At 42.9% G+C, this 14895-nt stretch overlaps 1 protein-coding gene across 7 annotated transcripts in view; it reads right to left on the bottom strand.

Moving 5' to 3' along the window:
• The window catches only part of MICAL3 (microtubule associated monooxygenase, calponin and LIM domain containing 3), a 215964-nt gene that overhangs the window by 108945 nt on the left and 92124 nt on the right, over window positions 1-14895 (bottom strand). For all 7 annotated transcript variants that reach the window (XM_062194469.1, XM_062194465.1, XM_062194470.1 and 4 more), the window contains exons 2-6: window positions 7201-7541; window positions 4488-4695; window positions 2060-2176; window positions 1584-1685; window positions 910-1065 (exon numbers count right to left, since the gene is read on the bottom strand). In XM_062194469.1, the coding sequence (XP_062050453.1) occupies window positions 910-1065; window positions 1584-1685; window positions 2060-2176; window positions 4488-4695; window positions 7201-7464 (847 nt within the window). In that variant the 5' untranslated portion in view covers window positions 7465-7541. The remainder of the gene's footprint in view (window positions 1-909; window positions 1066-1583; window positions 1686-2059; window positions 2177-4487; window positions 4696-7200; window positions 7542-14895) is intronic.

Here is a 14895-nt window from a genome sequence, read left to right on the forward strand (position 1 = left end):
AAGAAAGAAATGAGAGAGAATGAGAGAAGAGAGAAGAGAGAAGAGAGAAGAGAGAAGAGAGAAGAGAGAAGAGAAGAGAAGAGAAGAGAAGAGAAGAGAAGAGGAAAAGAGAGGAGAGAGAGGGGAGGAGAGGGACGGGGAGGGGAGACTAGCTTTATAAGAGGGTTTCGGTTATCATGTTAAACCTCTCTGATGGTCATTAAGGAAGATGGAGGAACCTCCCAGATTCTTAAGAACAGGATAGTGCCTGGAAGTAGATACTGAACTATTTAATTTTTAATTCGAGTAATCTAAAAATAAATGAAATAGTAGTCATGTTCAAGAAAACAGAAAATGAAGGCACCTTTTTTTATGTTACAGAAAATTATCTGAGTTAATCTATTGAAAAGCTATCACAGAACAGTCTCACTCTGATCTAACACATGGTTTGCTTTCAGTCCAAACTAGCACTTGGAAAAAGACCTTATACTTCATACCTAAAGTCAGGTTTTCAATAAAATCAGGAACTACCCATCAGCAGCCAGCTACACTGAGCACCCTGACTTAGCTGAGGAGTTGGGGTTGGTGAAGAGTTGGTTGCAGAATTATTACTTTAAAGCAAATCAATACAAAAGAACAAAACCCAGAGCTTCCTGTCATTGTGAGGATTTAGAATAGTGGAGAAGTCCAGTGATGGGAAGCAACAGCTAAGAACAAAGAATGGGAGGGCAGACTCCACAGCAATGTCACTGGGCTTCTCCAGGATTCTAGATCTTCCTCAGCGATTGATGGATCTGAGTGTTGTTTCTCTTTATTGATTTGTTTCAAAATATTAATTTTGCCTTCTACCAACTCTTTCCAAATTGCTACCCACCCTTCAGACCCCAGGGAGAAAGTCACCAGTACTGCTTTGGCAGCCTCTTCACTGACCTGTAGCTTCTCTCAGTTCCTGGAAAAACTTCTGGTTGAATATAAAAGCCACACCACTGATCTCTTCCACTTTGGCTTCTGCTGTTGTATTTCGGTTAATAAAATTTGCAGTAATGGCAATGGCCAGTTTGCCACGAAACTCTTTCCGACGAAATCCTGGAGGAAAAGAAATTTCCAGAGGTGGCAATAGTTGGCTAGAGAAGAAGGAAGATCACTTTAATTGAGGGGGTGTGTGTTGATAAAGACATCAGGGAAAGTATAGAGCCAGAATAAATGAGAAAATTTTAGGCCAGCTCTTCTCTATCTGAAAATAAGGTGTTTACCTGCCAAACAACATAACCAAAACCTGACCAAACTTTTCAAAAACAGAATCCCTGTGTATGTGTGTTAGTGGGGAGGGGAGGATGGAATCCTTTTAGATGTAGATTAAATCCTGCAGGGTCACCGCTAAAAGTATAGCTCATCCTTGAATGAGCTATACTGACATGAATGCCTTGTAAGATGTGACCCAAGTACATTGTGTCAAGAGGAAGGCTGGGCCTATCAATTAGAATATGGAGCACACATGCAGATTCTTAGGAATGTGGACTCTGAGGACAAAAATCTCACCTCAGGGTAGAAAAGAATAGGCTTTCACTCTGCTATGAACCAGGCAAAGGACCCTAGATCAATACCTTCCAAGGTGTTCCTGCGGCCATCCCCACCGATGATCACTTCAAATTCGTACTCTGATACAGGATGAGTTTTGGGGTGTACCAGTGCCCTCCAACCTATCCCTGTGGACCAAAGGCAAGGTCTTCATCATACTGACACATCCATACCCAGGCATACAGACTACACAGAACCCTGAGCCCAAAACAACATGTGGAACATGGGGTTCAAACCACAGAAAGTAAGAAGCTTTGAAGAGGGCTCACAAAGCAACATCCCAATCACAGAATTTTCTATAGTATAAGTGCTGGCAATGCTATTACTACATCAAAGGCCTCCTCATGAAGCCAAAAGTCCATGAAGACACAGGCTGTACAAATGGAGAAGCCCTTTAACTTACAGAAAATGATTTATAGATTCCTCTAGTTTTCTCCTTGAGCTCATCCTTTCTCACCAATCCAATGCCCTTTTATGCCTTCATTTGTCCAATACAACTTACGTTCATTCTCTTGATCCTCGGGAGGTTGTACAAGTCCTTGGAATTCCACATTGACATGTATTTCAATGCCTAGGATCAAGGCTACTTTCAAGAGTATTAGTTGGAGCTGACGGATACCTAGGTGAATACAAAGATTATGTTGGGGAAACTATACTGGGAAAAGAGTCACCAGCAGCAGTTTCCTGCTCATGGTCCACCCATACACTTACGCATAGTTTATTCAGACTTCCAATGCCTTTTGCAGCAGGAGATATTTTCCAAGCCATGCTCCCTAACTTCTTTCTTTCTTTTTCTAAGAGTAAATATATTTTACTGGAAGAACTCTTCTAGAAAGATACACAAGGCAACTGCACCTCTTAGGTTAGTTGTTCTAAACAATTAAAAGCTCTGAGGCAATGCAGGATCATGGCCAACAGAAGACTTTCCTTCCCACTTCCCTGGTCTACGGTCATACAACCCCGAACATGCCTGATCCCATCTTCCCCTGATGCAGTCAGAGCTACCATTACTAGCAGCATCTACAATCCAGATAGGATATGGTACTCACCAAGGGAGATGGACGATGTGCACCCACAGTTTGATGCAGAGTTTCTGCACTACTTTTTTTTTTTTTTTTTTTTGGACAGGCAGAGTGGACAGTGAGAGAGAGAGACAGAGAGAAAGGTCTTCCTTTTGCCGTTGGTTCACCCCACAATGGCCGCCGCGGCCAGCGCACTGCGGCTGGTGCACCGCGCTGATCTGAAAGCAGGAGCCAGGTACTTATCCTGGTTTTCCATGGGGGCAGGGCCCAAGCACTTGGGCCATCCTCCACTGCACTCCTGGGCCACAGCAGAGAGCTGGACTGGAAGAGGGGCAACCAGGACAGAATCCGGTGCCCCGACCGGGACTAGAACCTGGTGTGCCAGCGCCGCAAGGTGGAGGATTAGCCTATTGAGCCATGGCACTGGCTCCTGCACTACTTTTGAGATGCATACAGCATCTCTCTTTCATCCCATTCCACCTCATTGATCTCTACACATTTGTATGAGATGAGGAAGGAAAATCACAGTCCAACTGTACACTCTCACAACTCCCTCTCTCATCCTTAGTCTACAGTTGTGGAGACTAAGGTCCAAAATGACTGAAAATCTTGCTCATTATCACAATGAGATTTATTCACTGAGTACTGACTAGTGCCAAACAGGGCTTCCACAGCAAGTATACAGAGACAAAAATCTAGTCCCTCATCTAAGACTCTCAATCCCAAGATAAATTCTGCCATACATAAGGCATAAAAATCCACTGAATTCATGACCCTTGATCCTCTCTTGAGACCAAACATACCTGCAGTCTGTGACTAATCTGCTAGAAGCACATGTTAATCCTCCTCTGGGTGATCTTGGTTATTTTCCCCAGTTTACCACAACCACCACCCTTCTGAGTCACACTCCCAAGACGCATTAAATCCTGTGCTAGCACACATTTTATTTTTGCAGACAACTGTGGGTTCCAAGATGCTTTGCAAATTACAGCCCAACAAACGAGTAGAGTGCTTTCTCCTCCAGTGGAATGTGGCAGCTGTCGGCCAACGTTTGATAAACTGGCACAACCGCTTCAGTGAAATGTTCAGTGATTGAATGTATTTACAGGATACATCTGGAGGAGCTCAGAACAAAGGTTCCATGATAAAGCTTCCCTGGAATCATTAATGATAATACAAAAAGACTTCAATTTCAAAACACAGTCACTGTTTATTCTGAACTGCTTTTCAGATAGATAGGTCTCTTACAGTCACAAAAACATTACTAACTATAACTTGTATTCATCCTGTGAGGTTCAGAAAAGCACAGGCCCAAGATGAGCTTGGAGATGTCAAGAGTATGCCAAGAGTTATTTGGCTGTGGACTTCATGAGAGTCACCTGACCAAAGGAACCCCACTATCGACTTGCCATTTGTGACCACCTAGGATTCTGCTTCTTCTTTAAGTGTGGTTTACCCAGCCCTGCATCTCCAGAGTACTTGTTCTTTATTAGGAGAGTGTATCAGATCACATTACAGAGAGCCATATACCTGGGTCCTACTTCCACTGGACTAAACATCACCAAGGAGTTGAAGCCCATTAGTCATGCTTCCCATAGCATGGCTCCAGCACCTGCCCCACACACTGCCAGTGCTCAGTAAGAGTCCAAGATCTAATTTAGAAATGTTTAGGTCAAATTCTTTACTTCTAGGAGATGTACTTGCAGATAACAATCCTAGATTACAAACCCACCACATAACAGCTATTCTGACTACAAGCAGAGTCTGCTTGCTACAAGATAGATCCTAAAATGATAAGAGCCAACTGGGCTGTCGATTATGAATTCCACAGATCATCTACTTGTCCTTCGACTTGACAAGCAGATGAGGGTACGGATGAAATCCTACAAGAGAACTAGCTTTACTTACTGATATGGTCGATGGCTCCAGCACAGAATTTGCCATAAAACTTCTTGGCACCCAGACCTCGCAGATCATGTATGGTGAATGGCCAGAGATGCAAGACATTGTTGCGGGAGAACGCATCCCGTTTCTCAATAACGACCACCTTGGCTCCCAATAAAGATAAGTCAATGGCTGTCCGTAGACCACAGGGGCCAGCTCCAATGATGAGACACTAAAAAACACAGCTGCTTGTTCAGGGCAATGGCAGCATTTTCTGAGAAACATTTCTAGAGAAGTTTCATGATCTCATAATCATCATTCCCTAAAACCTCCAATGGGGCTACTTTCCCTCTACCAAGAAACTTTCAAACATATTTGGGTCACAACAGAATATCCAGAGTGGACTGAATGAAGAGACAGTGACTGCCATGGACACAGAAGTCCATCTTGTCAATGGTAGACATAAATGGAATACATGATCACTTTGGAGAGCCTGTAAGACCTGCAATACATGTAAGTGGGTCACCTTTTCAACAAATGACATAAAAATCACATCTAATCTTTCATCAACAGAAGAAGGTTTAGGGGAAAGTTTCTAAGGAGACAGATATTACCTACATAGCCTAGGCAACCTTACAGTGCTGAAAAGGGTCTACTGTTCGTTTGGCAACTTTCAAGAGCCAAAGTTTTAAGTATTGTAAACAGTTCAAAAATCACCATTCCCAGATTGAAAATCCAGGAAATCAATCTTAAAAATCTACACTCCAGAGAAGAACTAATGGGAAGACTGGACACTTAATTATAAGTATAGAAGGAACCACGCAAGGGTTTTGGCTTTGCATTCCTTTTGTTCTCAAGAGAAGTCTGGTATTCATTCACAAAAGTCATGCTTTCACATTTCCTGAATTTTGTTGATGAGTATCTACCTCAATGCAAATCCACTGGGCGTGGGTCTTCAGGTATCCACACAGTGCAAATTAAACATGGTGGAAAGACAAAAGTCATTTGCAAATTTATGCCTCTGCTAACTTTTTCCAAACTTCTCATAGAAAGTGTTCTCATAATGAAAGAAGCAGGAAACGCATCTTTTCTTCTCCACCTCCTTACACCTACTCCCCCACAGATGACTATACATCAGGATTTTGTCCAAGCTTACCTGCTTCATGGAAAATTTATTTCCATACATTTTTAGAAAAAGATTTATTGTATTTATTTGAAAGGCAGAGAGAGAGAGAGAGTGAGAGAGTGTGTGTGAGAGAGAGAGTTCTTCTATCTGCTAGTTCACTCCCCAAATAACAGCAATGACCAGGGCCGGCCCCTATTCCTATAAATTTTGAAGACAGTAGCAGAAGTACTTCATTCAAAAGCCCTTGCGAGAGAACTTCTACTTTGATTATGGCCCTGTCTAAATAATGTCAGAGTTTGTGGACTCAAGGGGCTTCCATAGCCTTGGCAGCTCATGACAAGAGCCTCGGGTGATTACTTACGTCATAAATAAGAGTGTCAATTGTTAAATCAACAACAGGAGTCACTGTGCACTTGCTCCCAATGTAGGACCTCTGTCCTTAATGAGTTGCACTATGAGAATTAATGGTAAAACTAGCCTTCAAACAGTACTTTACACTTTGTGTATCTGTATGGGTACAAACTATTGAAATCTTCTGCATATACAGATAACTATAATTGAATCTTAATAAAGAATGGGATGGGAGAGGGAGTAGAAGGTGGGATGGGAGCTGGGGTGGGAGGACGGGTATAGAGGGAAGAACCGCTATAATCCAAAAGCTGTACTTATGAAATTTATATTAAATAAAAGCTTTCTTAAAAAAAAAATAAATAAATAAAGCCCTTGCTTGGGGCTGGCACTGTGGCATAGCAGGTAAAGCCACCGCCTGCAGCGCTGGCATACCACAAGGGTCACAGTTCAAGTCCCAGCTCCCTCTACTTCTGATCCAGCTCTCTGTTAACGTGCCTGGGAAAGCAGCGGAAAATAGCTCAAGTGCTTAGGCCCCTGCATGCATGTGGGAGAGACCTGGAAGAAGCTCCTGGCTCCTGGCTTTGGATTGGCCCAGCTCTGGCCATTATAGCCATTTGGGGAGTGAACCAGAGGATGGAAGATTTCACTCTCTCTCTTTCTCTCTGCCTCTCCTTCTCTGTAACTCTGACTTTCAAATAAATAAATAAGTCTTTTTTTAAAAGTGCCTATTATATGAATCAAAATAGACTTTTGGAATAGAGATGGGAACAGGTCTAAAGCTTGGGGAAAATCTTCAAGTTGGCAAATACCACACCTAATCAGTTATTGAGAATGGAATGATGACCGTAAATCTGACATGCCACGAACCACAAAGCCATGTTCACAGGATGCTAAACGGGCCTGGCTACTTCCAGTTAAGTGACACCTGTATCTTAACAATGTGAGGTTCAATGGAAGTTAGCAAAATAAAACATTCTATCTGCCTGACTTCAGGGTTGTTTTTTTTTAAATAGTTGAAGCTTTGAATTTTAGTATGTAAAAATATGAAATTGCTTAAACTAGAATCTGGATCATAGAACAAATGAACACAGGTAATGAATCCACAAAGTTTTGACAAGGCATAAGCTTATCGTCCTACATTAGACTGTAGGTAGACTTGATCTGGCTCTCACTCAGTAGCCTCTACTTAACCCTCTCTTTAGGATCTGGTTGAAGTTTCGTATCAGTGACCCCTGGGCCACAGAGCAGCCAAACACTTACCTTGGTGTTAGTACACGCCTTTCCCTTTTTGTAGTCCTTGTGACTGCCCCGTTTGTCCAGCTTTGCCCAGAGGGCTTTGGCTTTCCAGTAGTTAAGCTTGGACTTGAGCCTATGATAGAAGGAGCGATAGTCCTTGGGCTTCAGTTCCAGGTGGTCACAGAGCTCTTGGAAGGCCTTGAGAGTTCCCTTGCAGGTGGTGGCTTGGACAAACCGGTCAAAGAGAACATGAGCTTGGTTCATTGTCTCATGCTTCCTTTCTTCCATGCTTATCCACTCTCAGCACCTCCCCACAAAGGGGGCAGGGTGATGGCTACTGGTCCACCCAACTCTGTCACATTAATCTAACAAAAAGACAGAAAAAGACATGGTTAGCATTTCTGTGCCTACACATATGTTTCCAAAGACATATTCTTTCCCAAAGTAGAGTTTCCAGGAATTAACATTCACTGGTTCAACAAATGTGTACTTCAGGACTCCAGGCTCAATCCAAGACTGCAGATGGAAAGATGAGCAAGACAGTTCTTTGTTTTGAAGGGTCTCACAATCTAGTTGATAAGACCATAAACAAAATGCTACAATGTAGTCAACTAAGTACCACTGGGGAGAGGGGAATAAGAGATTTGGGGAATACACAAGAAAAGAACCTAAATCACAGGGAGGTGAAGTCCTTACAGAAGATGAATCTTCAGCAGATGACAGTTGAGTGTTCCAGTAAAAGTGTCAGTCAGGCAGGGAAGAAGTGGATGATATGGGAAAGGAAGTAAAACAGGCAGTCCTACGAGTGACTCACAGATTAAGGAGTCAAGAATAATGCCCAGGCATCCAGCTTAGGCCATTGAGTAAATGGTGACAGAGGTTAACAGATTAAGACTAGGGCACTCTTCTGTGAGGGTAGGATCACAAGTTCTCCTTTCTGCCTGTTACATATGAGCTCTTTGGGTCCTAGCTTGAGGTCTGCACCAAGGTAGTATGAATCTGAAGTTCAGGAGGAGGGGCAAGGGACACAGACTCTGATCTGAGAGTTATTAGCATATGGGTGGAAGCTGAACCTATGAAAGCTGGTAAAATAATACAAGGAGAGCCATGGGGAGAGAAAAGCCATAGGCTGTGGCTGAGATCTGGGAAGCATAAACCTCTAAGAGGCTGGCAGAGGACAATGAGCCCTCTAAAAAGGTTCTGAGCAACAACAGAGGGCGGCTTGAAAAGAACTGAAGGGCAGGCTAAGGATACAGAGGGTTCAGAAATGTAAAAGTCAGCAAGGATCTAAAGGACTCAAAAAGCCATGTCACTGAGTGTAGTACATGGAAGGGTGGGGCGACTGATTAGCCACGCCACTTTACCCACAATCATATCTTGCAGTAATAAGGATGATGTCTTCACCTTCCACTTTTTTTTTTTTTTTTGACAGGCAGAGTGGACAGTGAGAGAGAGAGACAGAGAGAAAGGTCTTCCTTTTTTGCTGTTGGTTCACCCTCCAATGGCCTCTGTGGCCAGCACACCGTGCTGATCGGAAGCCAGGAGCCAGGTGCTTCTCCTGGTCTCCCATGTGGGTGCAGGGCCCAAGCACTTGGGCCATCCTCCACTGCCTTCCCGGGCTACATCAGAGAGCTGGACTGGAAGAGGGGCAACTGGGACAGAATCCGGCACCCCGATCGGGACTAGAACCCGGTGTGCCGGTGCCGCAAGGCGGAGGATTAGCCTATTGAGCTGTGGTGCCGGCCCACCTTCCACTTTTCATAAACATCCACACAACTGCCCTCCTGGATGCTGCAGGCTAGCGGCCCAAAGATTGGCGATGGCGTGTTAGGTATTCCATTATCCACTAACTCCCTGGCACCTATTTTACTACTTTTGTGACACATTTTATTCATCATCATTTTATTGACTTACAACTATTATTGGGAGGTTGGAGGCAAAGGATCAAAGACTAAAACAAAGCCTCAGGAAGATGGGAGAAGTAGGATAGGGCAGTGCAACATGCACGACCCTGGTTCTGAGACTGTACATGCCAGTGGTTGCAAGACCCTGGATAAGTCACTTTGCCCTGTGAGGCTTTCCTTTTCTTGAGTAAGATGAGGAGGTTAGATTGATGATCTCAAAGCTCTCTTCCCATACTGAATTTCTTGGGAGTGTAGTGTACTACACAGTCACAGTCCTCATTCCCGATGTTCTGGTCAAAATTGTCCCTAATCACCCATGTACCACTGGTGTGAAAAGCATGACTCAACTAGAACTTTAAGAGGATTTATTCTTTATTCTCAGAGGTGGGGGGAGTTGGAGATAGGGAGTTATTGCTGGCTATGTTCAAGAGGGCTACATAAGCAAAAAGCTGACCAGTATTTAATGAGAGCCACCAAGCTGTAGGCACTGATGGAATCAGTTCTCAGAAGACAGGCACCAAGTTCAGAATGAGACAGAAGAGGCCCAGGGTTCTGTCATGAAGCCCTTATATAGGTAAGTCACTGGGCAACAAAATCCCCCTCTGAGGAACAGAAACAACATTCTGCCTCTCTCCACATCTTAATACAGCAAGGTTATTCCAAGTCAACAGGAGATTTTTTTTTTTTTTAAGATTTATGTAATTATTTGAAAGCAGAGTTACAGAGCAAGAGAAGGGCAGATAGAGAGAGAAACAGAGAACTTCCATCTGCTGGTTCACCCTCAAAATGGCACCAATGACCAGGGCTGGGCAAGACCAAAGCCAGGAACCTGGAGATTCTTCCAGGTCTCCCACTTGGGTGCAGGGACCCCCAAGGACTTGGACCATCCTCTGCTGCTTTGCCAGATGCATTAGCAGGGAGCTGGATTGGAAGTGGAGCATCTGAGACTTGACCCAGTGTCCATATGGGATGCCAGTGCTGCAGGCTGTGGCTTAACCAGCTGTGCCACAGCGTTAGTTTCTGGATATTGTCTTAACTTTCCCTACAGAAAGTAATGAATGGATACAAGGGACTGCCATTTACCTGTATGTTTTCTATGGCCACAGACATAGTACTCTTCATGTGCCATTGAGGACAAGTTAAAGATGATAATTCTCTACCTGAAATGCAGATTTGGGTTCCTATCTCAAAAATGTCACTTACTCAACAAACCCTCCTAGCCCTGAATATTACAAAATATACTGCTAATAAACATGGCTTATTTCAAAACCCATGTGGCCCAGAGTCCAGAAATAAAAATTAACTAGATATAGCCTTCAGTTTCCCATAAAAGTTTATTCTAGGTAGTAGCAAAGTTAGTAGCTTGATGTTCCAAAAAATCTAAATGTGCTTATCCAAAGGCAGAAGAAAGGTGACAGGTAACAACCAATGGCTAGAAACTAAGATCCAGAGCACTTGCTACATGAGTGGTCCTCTTTGCCTCTTGCTTGCTTTCTTCCTGCAACTTTATTTGCAATTTGGCAAGCAGACAGCATTGTGAACTCCTGACCCTGCATCACCTACTGGTGTTCATGGCCAACTTTAACTCCACCAGTGTCCCAATGTTTTACAAGCTTAGAATATACCTGATCTGATCTCTCTATATATCACATCAAGGATGTGACACAGAGCCACTTTTTACCCCTTGCCAGGATTCAGAGCACTCTGAATCATGATGTTCTTGCTAAGCCAACACATGAAAAATCCCAAAACACTTATTTTCAAAGCCTTTTCCTTGGGTCAACGTTGAGGTACAGCAAGTAGGTTAAGCTTCTGCCTGAAATGCTGGAATCCCATATGGGCACTGGTTTGAGACCTGGCTGCTCCACTTCCAATCTAGCTCCCTCGTAATGCACCTGGGAAAGCAGAGGAAAAAGGCCCAAGTTCTTGGACCCCTGTACCCACATGGGAGACCTAGAAGAAGCTCTGGGCTCCTGGCTTCAAATTGGCCCAGCCCCAGCCATTGCGGCCATTTGGGGAGTGAACCAGAGAATGAAATCTCTCTCTCTTTTCTTCCTCTCATTCTCTCTCTCTCTCTCCCTGTCCCTGTCCTTCCTGTCTCTGTAACTCTGCCTTTCAAGTTAAAAAAAATAAATAAATCTTTTAAAAATTAAAAAAAAAAAATAAAGCCTTTTCCCTGTCATAATGCCTGCCTTGTGCTTACCTCTCTCCCTAAAAATTAGTCTCGGGAATTAATTTCCTAAGAACCCTGTCCCTTGGTTGGTTGTAGCCCTCTCTGTGTGAAATAAACACTCCCACCTTCATTAATAACTGTCCTGATCTTTTGCTTGTGCAAAACACTTTCCAATTAACAGGTATCAACCACAGTTCCTGGAGAGCTGCAGAGAGCCAGCAAGTCCTAAGTACCCAGACTACAGGGTTTTGACCTGCAGAGAACTAATGACAACAGATGAATACAGGCCAGTTGGTTCCTGGAACAATGCGACAGGCACCCACGGTAAGGCTACACAAGATGAATTCCCCTGGGTAGCCTCACTTTTCCTTCTTTGCAAGCCAAATGCTTGCAGCAGGAAGACAGACTGTAACAGCATTATTCTGTGGCTCTGCTGGACTGGGACTGTGTCACTTTGCAAGGGGACTTACCCAGCACACTGAATCACACAGTACAATCAGAAAGAATGGCAGTCAAATGGCCATTCCTGTTATCACCTCCATTTCCCTCGTTCCTGAAGGTCAAAACTATATCATTTTCCTTCTGGCCTCTTCTGGAATACCCCTCTGTTCTGTTCTGTTCATCCAGTATCTTGGGAAAATCAACATTCGTAATCACAGGAACCTAGAGATTAGGAAGCCTGGCCACAGGGTGCCAGAAATCCTGGCAATGGAAACGCCACGGCATAGAAGTAAGGGGTAAGGGAAGTAAGAAGTGCTGGGAAGGAAGAGGAAGAGGAGGTGATGCCAGGTTTCCAGGGCACCCATGCCATTTCTGTCACTTGGCAATGCCCTGCATGTTTTGTCTCATGGCAGCTGACTGCTGACTCAGAAGCTTTGTGCATTCCTCGGCAGTGGAGGAACGTGCTTGGGAGACAGCCTATGAAGTGCACGCAGGAACAGAGTTCATGTTTCTATTTACAACAACAGTAAAAGACTGTCACTGACTCATGGCTGGTTATGACACTCAATCTCCAGCTCTTAGAATTGGTGGGCAGTTGTTCAGGAGTGGGGTGGAGAGGGGAATTATCTTTAAAAATAGTAAAAGGAAAAAGAAAACACCAAAACTAGAATTACCCTTGATGAAAACAGGACCAGGGACAAGGTTAATTAATTCTCTTAATACAGCAGCAGGCATAGTCTACGACATGCTCTTTCCCCAGCCTACCTGGAGGGTGACCTGTCTAATCAGATCCTGGGAGAGGTGTAGAGGAATGCCGCTGGGAGGACACTTGGCTAAAAAATACACCTTCAGGTTATTGAAAATCCCTGGTGTTTCATGTCAAAAACAAGGACTCAAATCACCAAAATGCCTTGGATTCCTGATCTGTCTTACTGTAACATAGAGACCAGAATGCTAGTGGATGAATCAGACATCGGCAAACAGGGTTCCTAATGGCTTCTAATGCTACTGAAACAGCTCTGAAGTAGTCCTCTGGGTATCAATGAAGCAAGCTCAAGAGACAATTAGGAAAGCAATTTCTCTCATGTATCCTTTTCTTTTTATTTCAATTTTAAAATTGTGGTAAAATACACATACCATAAAGTTTCCATTTAGAAAAAAGATTTATTTATTTGAAATTCAGAGAATTGTGTGTGTGTGTGTGTGTATCTTCCATTCACTAGTTCACTCCACAGATGGCCACAATGGCCAGGAGTGTGCCAGGATAAAGCCAAGAGCTGGAACTCCATCTAGGTCTCCATGTGGGTGGAAGGGGCCCAAGCACTTGAGTCATCTTCCACTGCTTTTCCAGCATGTCAGCAGGGAGCTGGATCGGAAGTGGAGCAGTCAGGACTTAAAACCAGCGCCCGTATGTGGTGCAGCAACCTGCTGTACCACAATGCCAGCCCCAAATTTCCAATCTTAATCATTAAAATAAAAAAAAAAATATTTGAGAGAGAGAGAGAGAGAGATAATGTTCCCATCTGCTGGTTCCTTCCCCCTAAAACCCACAATGGCTAGGACTGAGTTAGGCTGAAGTTGGGAGCTCAATCTACATCTCCCACATGGGTGTCAGGGACCCAATTATTTGAGCCATCATTGCTGCTTCCCAGTGTCTGCATTAGCAGGAAACTGGAATCAGAAGCCAGAGCCAGGAACTGAACCCAGGTACTCTGATGTGGGACGTGAGTATCTATCTTAACCTTTAGGACAAAAATTGCCCCTCTTAATCATTTTTAAGTGAACAATGGAAAGTTATTAATATAGTCATAATGTTTTGCAATCATCATCACCATCAATCTCTATAAATCTTTACATGTTTTAAAACTGAAACTATATCTATTAAAAAATAATTCCCCATTACTCCTCCTTTACTCCCTGGGTTGATTTCTACTTTCTACCTCTGACTTCTACTACTCATGCAAGTGGAATTAGATAGTGTTTGCCTTTTCGTGATTATTTCACTCAGCATAATGTCTCCAAGGTTGATTCAGATTGTGACACTGACAAATTTCCTTCCTTCAAAAGGCTGAAAAATATTCCATTGTATGTGTAAACTCACGTTTTGCCTATTCATTCATCTGTTGAGGGATACTTGGGTTGCTTCCATGAATTAGTTGTAGTGAATAATGCTGCCATGAAAATAAGTACATGAATGCTCTGAGACTCTGCTTTCAATTTTTTCGGTTTTACACCCTGAACAGGAATAGATCATAAGGTAACTCCATATTTAATTTTTGAGGAAGCTTCACACTGCTTTCTACAGTAGCTATTCCATTTTACAATCTCACTAACAGGGCATAAGGGATTCAATTTCTCTACATCCTTTACAACACACAATTTTCTGTTAGTATTTATTGATATTATTTTTTGATAACAGGGATCCTCGTGGATGTGAACTGGTACCTCTTTGTAGTTTTAATTTGCATTTTCCTAATGATTAGTGATGCTCAGTATATTTTAATGTACCTAATTGCAATTTGTATATTTTCATTGGAGAAATGTCTATTCAAGTCTTTTTCCCATTCTTTAACTGGGTTGTTTGCTGTTGAACCTTAGCAGTTCTTGATATTTTCTGCATATTAATTCTTTATCTGAAATGTAATTTGAAAATACTTTCTTCCACTATGTGAGTTGCCTTTTCACTGTGTTGATAGTGTCTTTGGAGGCACACAATTTAAAAACTTTTTATGAGGTTCAATTTACCTATTTTTCTTTTTTGGCCTGTGTCTTTTTTGGTGTCTCATTCAAGACTCATTTCATGCTCAATACTGAGAAGCTTCTGTACTATGTTTTCTTCTACGAGTATGGTGGTTTTAAGCTTTACATTTACATCTCTGATTCATCTTGAGTTCATTTTCATACATGGCGTTACACAGGAGTCTAGCTTCATTCTCCTTCATGTGGACATCCGGTTTTCCATGCACTGTTAGTTGAAAAGACTGCCCTTACTGAACTAAATGGTCTCAGCATCCTTGTCAAATATCATTTGACTATATATGCTAGGGTTTATTTCTGGAATTTCTATTCCCTTCTATTCCATTAGTCTAGATGTCTAATTATCATATTATTTTGGTTGCCATAGCTTTGCACTAAGTTTTGAAAACCAGGAAGTATAAGTCCTCCAACCCTGTTTCCCTCTCTTTAAAGATTGCTTTGGCT

This window comes from Lepus europaeus, chromosome 6, assembly GCF_033115175.1.
Source record: "Lepus europaeus isolate LE1 chromosome 6, mLepTim1.pri, whole genome shotgun sequence".
NCBI classification, from domain to species: Eukaryota; Metazoa; Chordata; class Mammalia; order Lagomorpha; family Leporidae; genus Lepus; species Lepus europaeus.